The sequence below is a fragment of the Schistocerca cancellata genome, chromosome 8 (assembly GCF_023864275.1).
Source record: "Schistocerca cancellata isolate TAMUIC-IGC-003103 chromosome 8, iqSchCanc2.1, whole genome shotgun sequence".
NCBI lineage: Eukaryota > Metazoa > Arthropoda > Insecta > Orthoptera > Acrididae > Schistocerca > Schistocerca cancellata.
In genome coordinates, this window is record NC_064633.1 from 283051946 (window position 1) to 283066413 (window position 14468).

General features: G+C 43.6%; 1 protein-coding gene across 1 annotated transcript in view; it reads left to right on the forward strand.

Moving 5' to 3' along the window:
* LOC126094700 (uncharacterized) overlaps positions 1-14468 on the forward strand; it is a 477763-nt gene that overhangs the window by 380303 nt on the left and 82992 nt on the right. The window contains exon 2 of the mRNA XM_049909228.1: positions 2082-2184. Within this exon, the coding sequence (XP_049765185.1) occupies positions 2082-2184 (103 nt within the window). The remainder of the gene's footprint in view (positions 1-2081; positions 2185-14468) is intronic.

A 14468-nucleotide genomic window follows, 5' to 3' on the forward strand; every position in this document is an offset into this window, starting at 1 on the left:
AGCAATTTGTCCTGTAAGGGGGAGATTACGGTGCATGAAGTTGTTCTCGTGTGGCATAATTTTGGCGCAACTTGTCAGTCTCCATGCAAATCGACATGGTGTTAAGTGACCGTTGATTGGCAGCTTACGTCATTTACGTCCATCCATTGCAGCCTTAGGGCTCAGCTCAGAACAGTTTAGTCCATTTCTTATTCCTCGCTTCCGCCCAAGCGCTCCAGGTGAAGCCACTACCCGGCAATCGTATTGGCCAGGTCGCTAGCCGGCTACCAAAACACGTCGAGATGAAGACACAAATCTAACTTGAAGTATGAGCTCTCTGTGCGAAACAGCAGTCGATTAACTTAGCAAAATGTTGTTTAAAAGTATCTCCAGAAATTACCCTAGTAAGAAGACACTCTCAATGAAAACTCGAATCACTTCTCCAAAGTACCAAAAAAGACATGCAAAGGCTATCAGAGTGTTCGTCGAATGATGTCAGAAAAAAATCACAGGCTGCTTGTGGTCTATACTGTTGTTGTCATACCCTCTGCTCTTGTGCTTCAAGGGGCTGAATGCGCATCGGTATCATCTTATTATTGGTGGGCTCAATTTACGCTGTCACCCAGCGAGTAATCGACATTGCTTAATTCGCCCTTGTAAGTGTTGGTTACAGGGTGCCAACCCTTTCTTATCTTCTTTCGAAAAGTCCATGGCCAGTGGCCGGCCTGGATCATGGGAATACAGGCGCCGTTCTCACTCCGTGTTCCGTTGATGTGCCCGCCACTTGTTCGTGGTCAATTCCCTAAACCACTGAGAACGCCTCCAGGTGCGTCTCTATCTGCCTGACTCGTAAGAAGGCCGTGGCTTAACAGTAGGCCTGTATTCGCAGCAGGAAAGACTTTGGATCTCTCTCCCCCCCCCCCCCCCCCTTCCTACTCAAGTGTCTCAGGTCCTCGAAACTCGACGGCATCCCTAGGATGTCAGTCCGCCTTTTTTCGCGGCATTCTTTCAGAACGAAGCACAACACCTGCAAACCGTGCTTGTCCGTCTTCCGTAGCTTTTGTGAAGGTTTCACGATAACTAGGCAATGGTTGAACTGGAAGACGTTTTGTGCAGTGCATTGGGCTGCGTTGTATTACAAGCTTTTTTGGGCCCAAGTTATATAGATGGAAGTGTATCCTAAACTGATGTGAGATGACGAACAAATCGTTGTAAGTAGATACATGTCTACTTTTTTATTTATGCGAACAATTAATCTCTTATTCCAACAAGTGAAGGTCCTATTAGTCGTTGTTATACAATTTTAGCTCAGAAGCTGAAAGAGAATCATTGGTGTTAGTGCGAGGCGATCGTGGCCTATGAATTGTCATTACCCCAGGCACAGTGCAAGTATAAGTAAACCTCGTGAAAAATAATATACTGTTCCTTTGAGAGTGAATGTAAGATTCACTTGAATGGTTTTCGTGCTTGACTGTTTAATTTTTAGACAGTTAATGCTTCTCGTAATAGTCTTTTGCAGCAATGAAATGAGTTATCCTTTGGAACTAGAACTATTATTCTGTGAGTTGGATCTTTAAATTGATAGTAGTAAATTATGTTGAGGCATATAAATTGTTTCTTTCTTTTTTATGCTCTTGTATCCTCTGAGATACCAGTCACGTCCAAATCCATTTTTATCTTCCGAACCTTGAGCTAAGTTTAATTTCATAAAGAACTAAATAATCTGGGAAAGTTCTTTTTCCAGTAACATCTCAGCGGTTTTTATAAGCTTTATCATTTGGATCGTGACGCCATCGCGTAAAGTGAATGATGATGTGAAATGCATGAGGGATTTTTGACTCTATTGCCAGTAGCATGTTTAACAGGAAATAACCAGTTAGCAACATCGACCTTCCGTATAATTTCGACTAACAAATGTTCGAGGCATCTGTTGAACTGACGACATATCATTCGCGTAAAGGCGGCATTGTTGCTCTTGTGAACGATTGTACTGAGTGCGTAATATTTAGAGTTATCGCCCGACGATGTGCTTGAGATACTGCCTGCCAGCTGGCGCCGTTGTCAGCGCTGCCGGTTGACTCATGCTCTTGCTTGTGTTGCAGGGTGCGGCGGCGCTGCTGGACCAGGAGTTCTCGCCGGTGGTGACGGCCAGCTGCAAGGCGGGCTACATGACAATCAGGGTCAACACCAACCAGTCCTTCCACGGTGAGTCACCGCCCCCTCATCTCTCACACCCGTAACAAAAGTTGTACTCAACACTGCTCAGTTTGCCTTCTAGTCTAACGAGAAATAATGAAAAATACAATGGATCATTATACATAGTGGACAGGCACCTAACTGTAAATCAGACGTAGGTAGTTGTTGATGCAGTCTTCACTTTGATGACTGGTTTTGATGCAGTTCTCCACGCTAGTCTATTCTGTGAAAGCCTCTTCACCTCCTGATAACTATCGCAGCATATATCCTTCCTATTCTTCCAATTACCTTCCGTGCTATGTGGTTTCCGGACATTTGCGACCCTGCAAATTGATGACAGTCCGGCACCTAGAATTCCCCTGGACGGTATCCAAGCACTTATGGTTTTACCTGCTCCGATCGGATAACGCCACACAGCTCAAACCCTCATGCTTACTTTGTTTTCAGAGTTCTTATTGTGATAATCAGTTGTTACAACGACGTGATGGGGATCAACCTTCATTAGTTGTAAAAATTAGAGTGTTTAAAGCCTTACAACAACCGTGCTAACTAGCTTAATGCTGAAACTAGCTGGTCACAGCTCGGTTTACTAGTGTTTATTCTATAAGTAGTGGGATTTGGCTGAAGAAAGTCAACTCAAACGACCCTCCTGTCACTAGAAATAGCAGTTACATCTATCATTTTTCAAGTGTAATATCCTACTTAGCTACCACATTTTCTTTCCCTCTTTTGGGCGTTATCCAGCGATACATTGATTAATAATGTTTCGCCACAAGGGATATAGGATTTTAGTGAGTAAATTAACTTCTTTTCAACTATTCACATTTCTCCTTTCCTTATTGTTTTCTGGACTGTCAGTCACAGTAAATAAAATAGCCACAAACGCAGCGTTTGATTATGGCACTATGGGACTTAACTTCTGAGGTCATCAGTCCCCTAGAACTTAGAACTACTTAAACCTAACTCACCTAAGGACACCATACACATCCATGCCCGAGGCAGGATTCTAACTCTTTCCTCCCGATACATCGAAATCAAAATGGCAAATTTCGAGTGCCTATAATTGTATTTTATAGTTTTTTCACAATTTTCGGTAAGTATTTAAAATTGTTCTTTATAAAATGGTAGTAGAACATAAGTTTACTTTCGCTGTGTGTGAAGCAGTCGTACTACGATTAGAGCTTTCATAACGTCCAGACTTGCTCTTTAACTGTGTGAAGCAAGTATAGGTGACCTTTAGAAGAAGTCCGATTGCACCGAGGGATGTCAGTATGAATGAAATAACAAGTTTTCCGATATGAAGAAACAGCACACCAGGTGCGTTAAAAAAACAATTTTTAATGCAACTAGTCTGCTATTTCATCAAATCGGCATTCTTCAAAAACAGTTGCTGAAATTGATGATCAAAATCTAAATGACACGATTGGTTTTTGCGGTGGGCGTGGATGTGACACACTAAATGCTGACATAATCGGTGCTCGGCGTTATCAACAGAAACTACAGTTTTGACTCTACATCCGCTAGATCGCTGGCATTGGCAGAAACGAAGAAACACAGGGAAGTCGATATGAAGTTTTCCGGACAAATTCGATATGTGACGAAACCGAACTACGGACCCATTGGACATCGTTTATTGTGCCACTACATGCTGTTACCATTGTTGGCGAAGTGGTTATCAGCAACCGTGAACATGCATCGTTTTCCATTCAGTTCTTGCTCTAACGGGGATAAGCAGGCTGCTAGCTTGTTGATGTGCAGAATATCTAATAATAAATCAATATTTAAATATACAGCTCTAAAACCGGCAGTGTATTTACAATGTGCAGCCAATGTTTTTATAGGCTGGTGCATCGATATTCGTCAGTCGATACGACGATGCATCGATACTTTCTCTCAATGTATCTAACGCTGATATTGACGCTTTTTTTTAAAAAAAAATATATATCGCTTATCGGAATTCAAATGTTTTTAAAAATATCAACAGTCAGTAAGCGTGGAAAGAAGCTACCGTACAGACCGAGGGATAAAAGGGCTATATTTATGTTTGGAAGAACTAATTACATATTGAAATAGTCGATGGTATTGCCTTTGTTTCCCAAAAGGTGAAAATATTTCGTTTTCCGGATAATAAAAAGAACCTCTGTATTCTGGTACTATAGAAAGGTAGTTGGAAATACTTTGGTATTAGATGTAGTTACTTTACCTAAAATCCATCTGTACAGCAGCGTCAGTAATTATATCAGTATTTTCAATTGGCAACGTGATTTCAAGAAGCCAATATGTCGGACAAATGTCGGAGACGGCGGCTTGAAAGCGGACAAGGCGCGTACGAGGAAGGCCTCCCTTGCCTGAAGGTTCGCTGCTTAAACTTCCTGGCGAAGGGGCTGACCGCCGATGGCCAGTGAACCCTGCCGATTGCAAATGTCCGCGGTCGCAACCGTCCGGAATTCGTGCTATACTGTCAAGCAGTTGTTTCTTTGTATAGCTTAAGTTTCATCGAGCTGTGTTTCTTGGCAATGACACATCGTGCGAAACTTGCTTTCTCTCTTAAGTTTTGCACACCAGTCTGTACATAAGGTTTGATGCTAACTGATCGCCGTTCATCATCTGACAATGGCGTCAGATTCATGCGGTATGCATTAGCCTGGGATCAGCGCACCGCTCTTCAGCCGTTATAAGCTTTCCAGATTCATCACGAGGCTACGTGCAGAATGTTCCAGTACTCCCACCATGAAAAAAATCCGTAACAGTACCGGGCATTGAACGTTGTCGTCGGCCTGGCAGTCAGAATCGCTGGGGACAGTGAGCAAGATATTCACCAAAATTCACAACAAACAAATTGGCTGTTAGCTTATGTCTCCGCTTCTTTGGCCGACGTTTGTTTGATGATTTTTCTGACATTTCGCTAGCACGAGTGGCCAGCATTGTCAAAGTTTCACCTTCAAATGGTTCAAATGGCTCTGAGCACTATGCGACTTAACTTATGAGGTCATCAGTCCCCTAGAACTTAGAACTAATTAAACCTAACTAACCTAAGGACATCACACACATCCATGCCCGAGGCAGGATTCGAACCTGCGATCGTAGCGGTCACGCGGCTACAGACTGGAGCGCCTAGAACCGCACGGCAACACTGGTCGGCGTTTCACCTTCCATTGGTGATGGTGGTGGTGGTGGTGGTGGTGGTGGCAGTGGTGGCAGTCCACCGTCAGCAATGGAGGGTGACATTTTGACAATGCTTGACACTAGTACTGGCGAAACGTCTGAAAAATCATCAAACGTCGACCGAAAACCTGACACAGAAGCCAACAGGCAATATGTCAACAAATGGCCACGAAAGACGTAAAAATTTTGTAAATCAAGCAAAGATACAATCAGGGTTTAGAAGTGTATCTTTAATAATGCAGTATTTGCTAATAGTGCACGTAATTACAGTACGAACAATGAATACGAATTCTATTTCATTGTAACTCAATCGTCAGAGAAATCTAACGCGATTATAACAAGTTCTGCCCTTTAAAAATACAGTATTAATTTCAAGTGAGTTAGTATGCGAGGGCAAATACATTCATCAGTGCTTCAACTTCTATTACACCTCGTTTCGGGTAATTCGGAATTGGATGAGGAATCAGGCAAGAAGATTTCGTGGCATATGAAGCATTCCCAAGAGCCTTAGAAGAAGTCGTCAGTTCTTTCAACTGGGGCCATGAAGAAGGAATACGTATTAATGGTACACCGCCAGTGGCTTTTACACTGTTTGTCTGTAATATACTGTAGATGAATTTTGGTATAGAATACAGGAGCTTGATGAAACAATTGAAAAGTAGGCTGAAAATCAATGGTAATAAGACTGGACTGGACTGATTTGGGGGAAGAGACCAAACAGCGAGCTCATCGGTCTCATTCGATTAAGAAGGGAAGTCGGCCGTGCCCTGTCAGAGGAACCATCCCGGTCTTTGCCTGAAGCGATTTAGGGAAATCACGGAAAACGTAAATCAGGATGGCCGGACGCGTGATTGAACCGTCGTCCTCCCGAATGCGAGTCCTGTGTGCTAACCAATGCGCCATCTCGCTCGTTTGTAATAAGAATAAAGTAACGTATAATCTATAGATCCAACAGAAAACAGTACAAATTAATAATAAATTCACAGAACCACTCGTACATTATGGTAAGCTAAGAACATTACTGAGCAGTGTCATAATATAGATAGACTGGAAAGTTAGCAGATATACCTGACTTAATGAAGTTAACAGGGGAAGCAATTAAAATACGTAGCTATAAATGTGACTGTCACGTGGTGTAGAATCACAATAAAATAATAACCACACACGCCCCGTAACACCGGGTCGTCGCTCGCGTACTTTGCTTACAACGTTGGTGCAAACAACTGAAGGTGGCGTGGCCACTGCACGTCAGTGGCCGAATATAGTTTGCAACAGCGTAATACAAAGTTAGAAATGCAATCTGAGACTACGTATGCATACAACTAAATTGAATACAAAAAGTGCAGTTGAAAGGGAGCTACAATTATGAGTCGAAAGAGAAATATTTAGTTTCAGTTTTGGAGGGTTTCTGTAAATAAGTTTATTTGCCAAAGGCATTACAATAAAGTTAACGGACAGAAACTTGTGAATCAAAGTCACGGGCTTAGCAGCATACCAAACAAAGATCTGAGGAACTGCTAGAGGCACGGAACCAATAGATAATTAAAATAACCACAATGAGGAATAAAATTATTAAAAGCTCCAAGGCTAAACAAAAGTATGGTAATACTTATCGTTAAGATTATAAAAGCTAGTGCCTAGAGGTAGTCTGTGACATGTACAATAGACAAGTAAGCGAATTGAAAGCAGCATATCTAAACACGATAAAAAGACTGTGGGCGCAACAGATTCGCCGAAAAAAAAATACTTATAACAGCTCAGCTTTTAATACAATGAAAAACACGAATTGGCCGCTAATTCATTTTATTTATTGAGAAGTGTAGAGAGATGATGTTTCCTGTTCTCACAAATCACTGTTCCTTCTAAAACATCGGGGAGGCGTCTGTTGAATCTTTGGTTATTATTTTGTCATCATTTTACTCCATGCAACAATGCCATTTGTGGCAACATATTTTAACCGCTTTCTCTCTTAACTTCATGAAGACCGGTATATTTGCTAATTTTCCAGTCCGTGTATATTACGACACTGGTTATTACATTTGTTAGCTTACCTTTACGTTTTTTTTTTTTTAAGCACTTGCACATTTCTGTGGGCCATTCTGTCGAAACCGGTAACTAAATAAACTAATATTTTAGATCGGTGACTGGTGTGGCTTAAAAAAAAATTGTTGGATCGCTGTCATATTTACAGTGAATATTGTCGCCCCTCCTAAAGACGTAATGCAAATGAGAGGAGATTGGTGGGGCATGTAGCTAAGAGAACATGTGGTACATGGGGCAAGAAAATACTTTGCTGCTGTGTAACGTATATGAAAGGATAGAAAGGACGAACCAATAGGAGGTAGGTAGATGACATTATGAAACATGCAACGACAGTATGGATGCGTACAAATGGTGACAACAACAAGAGGAGGCAAATATATACAACGGGGAACCATAACATTATGGCCGCTGTACAGCGCGGGATTCAAAGTCACTTGGTGACTTTGAGAGCACGTGATGCAATAAGTAATGTATGCCGGTGACAACAGCAAAAGGGGCATGTAGAGGTAATTGTAAGAAGCAAATAATGCTAATAAACATAGGTCGGGAAACCAATGGTTTCCCTATACGACGTTCTAAGTCTGAGTACATGAACGTTTCATAACTGCATAACGTTTCATAGCTGCATTTATTCGCCTGAGGACAAACACATTACAGCAAGTGTTTCACACGCCCTCCGTTCACATGAAGGCAGGCTTCAATACTTCATCGATGTCCGTACACATTCGAAAACCTCAGGCCTGTCCCGAATGCTTTGGCAACCATCCAAAGTGCGTTCTCGGAGTTCTTCGACGCTGTGAACAGGGTTGGAATACATAAAAGCTCCTAAATATCCCCATACAAAATATCCAACGGGTTCAGGTCCGGGGACTTGGGAGGCCATGGTATTAGTCAGCCACGATCGATACATTTGCTGTCAAAACATTATTTACCAGTGCTTAGGCATCCGGAATAATCATTAACCCAAACAAGAGCAGTTTATCACTTTTTAGTTTGCGCATCACTTGCGGTGTTTGGAAAAAAAAACATAGCCTTAGTCATTAACAGTGTTTTAACGCTGGCATGGCTCCACTTATGTGGACGTTGTATTGGGAACAGCGTTGGTTCCAGAGCTATGTTTATTACTATTATTTGCTTTTTCCACTGTTCTCTATTCGGCTGTTTCGTTTGTACCGAAAAAAAACACTATGTACAAAAGGAGCAGAGAAACGGAGAATCATTTCCACGATACGCGCCGCAAACTGGGAAATCCAGTGACATGAATGGCTTGTACGAAGATTGCTATGGCTTGGCGCCTGGAATTGAGCATTTCGCAAACGGCAAAACTTATCGGCTGTTCGCGTCCTTCTGTCATGAATATACACTCCTGGAAATTGAAATAAGAACACCGTGAATTCATTGTCCCAGGAAGGGGAAACTTTATTGACACATTCCTGGGGTCAGATACATCACATGATCACACTGACAGAACCACAGGCACATAGACACAGGCAACAGAGCATGCACAATGTCGGCACTAGTACAGTGTATATCCACCTTTCGCAGCAATGCAGGCTGCTATTCTCCCATGGAGACGATCGTAGAGATGCTGGATGTAGTCCTGTGGAACGGCTTGCCATGCCATTTCCTACCTGGCGCCTCAGTTGGACCAGCGTTCGTGCTGGACGTGCAGACCGCGTGAGACGACGCTTCATCCAGTCCCAAACATGCTCAATGGGGGACAGATCCGGAGATCTTGCTGGCCAGGGTAGTTGACTTACACCTTCTAGAGCACGTTGGGTGGCACGGGATACATGCGGACGTGCATTGTCCTGTTGGAACAGCAAGTTCCCTTGCCGGTCTAGGAATGGTAGAACGATGGGTTCGATGACGGTTTGGATGTACCGTGCACTATTCAGTGTCCCCTAGACGATCACCAGTGGTGTACGGCCAGTGTAGGAGATCGCTCCCCACACCATGATGCCGGGTGTTGGCCCTGTGTGCCTCGGTCGTATGCAGTCCTGATTGTGGCGCTCACCAGCACGGCGCCAAAAACGCATACGACCATCATTGGCACCAAGGCAGAAGCGACTCTCATCGCTGAAGACGACACGTCTCCATTCGTCCCTCCATTCACGCCTTTCGCGACACCACTGGAGGCGGGCTGCACGATGTTGGGGCGTGAGCGGAAGACGGCCTAACGGTGTGCGGGACCGTAGCCCAGCTTCATGGAGACGGTTGCGAATGGTCGTCACCGATACCCCAGGAGCAACAGTGTCCCTAATTTGCTGGGAAGTGGCGGTGCGGTCCCCTACGGCACTGCGTAGGATCCTACGGTCTTGGCGTGCATCCGTGCGTCGCTGCGGTCCGGTCCCAGGTCGACGGGCACGTGCACCTTCCGCCGACCACTGGCGACAACATCGATGTACTGTGGAGACCTCACGCCCCACGTGTTGAGCAATTCGTCCACCCGGCCTCCCGCATGCCCACTATACGCCCTCGCTCAAAGTCCGTCAACTGCACATACGGTTCACGTCCACGCTGTCGCGGCATGCTACCAGTGTTAAAGACTGCGATGGAGCTCCGTATGCCACGGCAAACTGGCTGACACTGACGGCGGCGGTGCACAAATGCTGCGCAGCTAGCGCCATTCGACGGCCAACACCGCGGTTCCTGGTGTGTCCACTGTGCCGTGCGTGTGATCATTGCTTGTACAGCCCTCTCGCAGTGTCCGGAGCAAGTATGGTGGGTCTGACACACCGGTGTCAATGTGTTCTTTTTTCCATTTCCAGGAGTGTATATAGAAAGTGGTTTGGTGAGGTTCACCAGCCCCGTAAACAAGTATAAGGAAAACCAAAGTGGAAGGCATGGGCTCCAGATACAACTTTATTTGCAAAACCTTTCACTCTTTTTAACTTCTCAAAGCACATATAATTTATTCAAACAATCTTAAGATTTTAAAAAAAAAAAGAAAAAAAAGATATACAAAATTAGCCCGGTTAATATAAAACCAAGAGTGTTAAACAGGCGTTTAGGTTAAATTTTTAAAAACGAGATGTTCTCTACATAATTAAAAAGTTGTTAAAGTCAATTTTACAGGAAGTTTAAAATAATGAATAATCAGTCCGATCAGAGACTCCAGCCTAGAAACACTAGAGTACACAGAACCTCCAAGACGGTAAGATCTGACGTAGAGCGACTTACGAACAGACAAGAAGTAAGCCAGAGACTGAACAGTACAAATTTCAACAGCTGGGACCAACTGAAGGAGACTCTTGTGAAGACGGCCAATAAACTCGCTCCCCTCACGAGAAAAAGGAAGCATCCTTGGTGGAATGAAGAAAGTGCAACAGCCCAAAGATAGACACTCAGGGAGAAATTTAATTGTAAGAAAACCAATAAAAATTGAGAGGACTTTTTGGAATAAAGAAGGCTTACAGCTAAGATAATTCGAGGAACCAAACGGACCTTCACACAAAACCAACTAACCAAAATCGAAGCGCGCTTCGCTAAGAATAACTCAAGAGATTTCTACAGAACCTTCAAGCAGACACTCAGAAAATACAATCCGCCAAGCCCCGACTTCAGAGACTCGCAGGGCAAACAGACTTTTAACGACAACTGCTACCTCTTAGCTCAGTACTTTAGAAACCTACTCAACTGTGATCCACCCAGTGAAGACATCGACTACAAACAAACCACACCAAACCCGGACTCACTGCCTCCTTTATTGGAGGAAGTTGTACAAATCATTCAACTTCTAAAGAATAATAAGGCAGCTGGAGAAAACTATCGTTGCTGAACTCTGGAAGCAATGCCGTGGGCAAGCTCACCGAGATCATCCAGGACATCTGGGAAACAGAGAAATTACAACCTGATTGGAACACGGCTCTGATCCATCCGCTTCACATTTTACCGATCTGAACACCTGTCATGGAATTTCTCTTGTCCTGGTAACATGAAAGATTCTCTCCAAGGCGTTATTAACAAGGGCAGAAGATCAACTGGACAGTCAACTGGGAGGCTTCAGGAAGACCAGATCCTTTGCTGAACAGATCCTCAATCTTAAAATTGTACTGGCATACACCAAGATGAGAAACCGCGAGGTCGTCGACACCCTTGTTGAATTCAGGAAGGCATACGACTCTGTTGATAGAGAAACGCTTAACAAAATACTTCAGGAACTAGGACTAGACAACAAAACATGCAGACTCATTCGAGAAACCTTGACCAACACCGATTCCAAGGTCAGATTTAGAGGTGAGATCTCAGAAAACTTAGAGATAAAAATTGTAGTGGGACAAGCTGATGAACTCTCCCCACTTCTCTTCAACTGTGTCTTTGAGAAGGTTGTGATAGAATGGTGCAAGGAACTGACCAATTTGGGTGTTCAGAGTGGTGTTTACCTGGGCTGCAAGAACGAAGGACTGATTGTAGATTGCTTGGCTTTTGCAGATGACATGGCACTGATCGCTGATTCTCTTGAAATGGCAACAATGCAGGTACACTGCCTCAGAAAACAGGCAGCCAAAGTGAGTCTTCAAGAGCCACTGAAGAAAACAGAGTTCTTCACCAACATCAAAGAAGCTAGCAAAGAGGTGTTACTAGACCAGGGAAACATCAAAAGGACTCAGAAGTTTAAGTATCTCGGCGAGTGGATAGAACCCAACTTATCAGAAAAAACGTCATTATCCATGAGAGTCAATAAGTTGGAACTAGCCTGTCTACTGGCTATGAACTCCTACAACAAAAAATGTCTGTCACGCAACCTGAAACTTAAGCACTACACATCAGTCATAGACCAAAAGCCCTGTATTCCATAGAATGCCTTTTCATGAACCGGCGAGGTCTGATGGAGAAATTGGAAGTCAGAGAGAGAATAATCCCCAGGAAAATCCTAGACCTGATAGAAGAAGATCGGGAATTCAGAAGGCGACATAACTCGCAGCTCTACAAACATATCGAGAGGCGCTCTGATTGCAAGAAAAATAAGGGTGGCTTTCTATAGCCATGTTGCAAGATTGTCTCCAAACAGATAGACCAACCGTCTGTTCACCTTCTGGCAAAACAAGAAGGTTCGCACCAGTTGGGTGACAGAAACTGAAAAGGACGTTAAAGAACTGGGAACAACTATTCTCCAGAACAGACAGTCTGTGAGACATACCCCGAAGGAAGTCCGAGGATTTCAGGAAAAGCCCAGAAGGAAAGGTAACCCCTGGACAGAAGATATAAAGGAGTTACATCGGAAGAGGATACGACAATACTGAGCAAAAATCAAAGCTCAACAGTTGAACAAGCGTGGTCCAGAGTAGGCCCATTCGAAACAAGAAGGAGAATCAGTCTGATAGTCTGATCAATAATTAAACTAAGATTCTTCAGAGTGGGCATCCAGGTTAGATTTTCAGCACAAAGTTCTTTACTAAATTCAAAATTTGTTAACTTCAGTTTACCAAAAATTCTAAAACGATGGATCATCAGTCGATTAATATTAAATAGAAAAAATTCGCAGGGTGGGAATATAATTTACTTTTTCAGAAACAAAGAAGTACGCAATCCATGTACAGTGCAATACATCGAAAGTTTACAACATTTTCCACCTTGAATCATTACGCGTGGAGGCCTTTAACCTTGAACTGAGGGAGGCCTCAGTATAGATTAGGGTCCCACAGGAATAGTTCTAAACAGTTAAAATTAAACCCAGAACCCTGAAGTGGGACAACTCTAAAGAACAAGCAACGTTTAACTACGGCACACAAGTGCAGGCATTATAATTTACTGTAGTAAATGATGCTTACTGGAACACAACTTGGGTATAAATGCTGCGAGCGGAACAGTATCTCGGCTACAAGCTATCGCGCCACGTTCCTCGCCCGCACGGCTGGACTGCCAAGAGGAAACAGCACAGTCTAAATACCGGTATGTAGACGCAACGACACTGTCAGTTAATAAAATGGTTCAAATGGCTCTAAGCACCATGGGACTTAACATCTGAGATCATCAGTCCCCTAGACTTAGAACTACTTAAACCTACCTATGGATATCACACACATCCATGCCCGGGGCAGGATTCGAACCTGCGACCGTAGCAGCCGCGCGGTTCTGGACTGAAGCGCCTAGAACCGTTCGACCACAGCCGCCGGCTGTCAGATAAGACTGGAGCGAGCATAGAATTACGGATTATGGACCGTGGATTAATGTAAACTTGTCGCGTGGTCGGATGAATTCTTGTTACACCAGATTGACGGCCATTTTCGGATACGCCGTTCTCCAGGCGAATAGCAACACGAACGTGCACCGCGTCACGGATGCGCTGTAATGATCGTTGAGAACTAAACGAGATTTTTTTCGATCGATTTCACATCTTCACATGTAGTCAACCTAGCTTTATTGATCCCTTGAGTAAGAGGAAAATGGAGGCGATAAGAAAACAGCAAGCACTATGACTGTCAACTCAACTTTAACTCCAGACAAGAGAATCCTAGGTAATGGCAGAACTGGCTGCCGTCCAAGTAGGGAATTTCTCAGATGCTAGTGGCAAGAACACTGGCACACAGTACCAAAGTCGATACTGACGCACTTACACTCACCACAAAGATTAGACTAATACCAGAGAGGAGACGTGCACGACTCTCAAAATGGGGGGGCGTAACCATTAAAGATTGCATCCGAATTCGATATATAAAAGAAACGCTTCGTATGCATCGGTTTTGAATGGCTAAGGGGAAGCCTCTGTGCACCAGTGTCACCACGTAAAAGACAATGACGAGAACTGCTACTGAATACGTGATACGAGATGGGAAATCAGGCTATAGACAGCTGATAATTATAGAAGTCCACAATACACTGTTGTATGTGAATGCATTTGAATAGTAGTTAGCATCCTATAAAAGATCGAAGTTAATTACTTTAATTTCATATCATTGAGAATTTCTGTTTTCTATTCAGATCGAGTTGACAGCCATCCCTTGATTCTGAAGAGATAACCCTGTTTCTATAGAATGCACTTCTGTAATAAAGCTTGATTCGTCTGAGAAGTCGAGAAATATAATGCAGAGAAGTGATTACCCCTCCTGTCCAATAAAACCAAGCACTTCAGTGAAAAACGA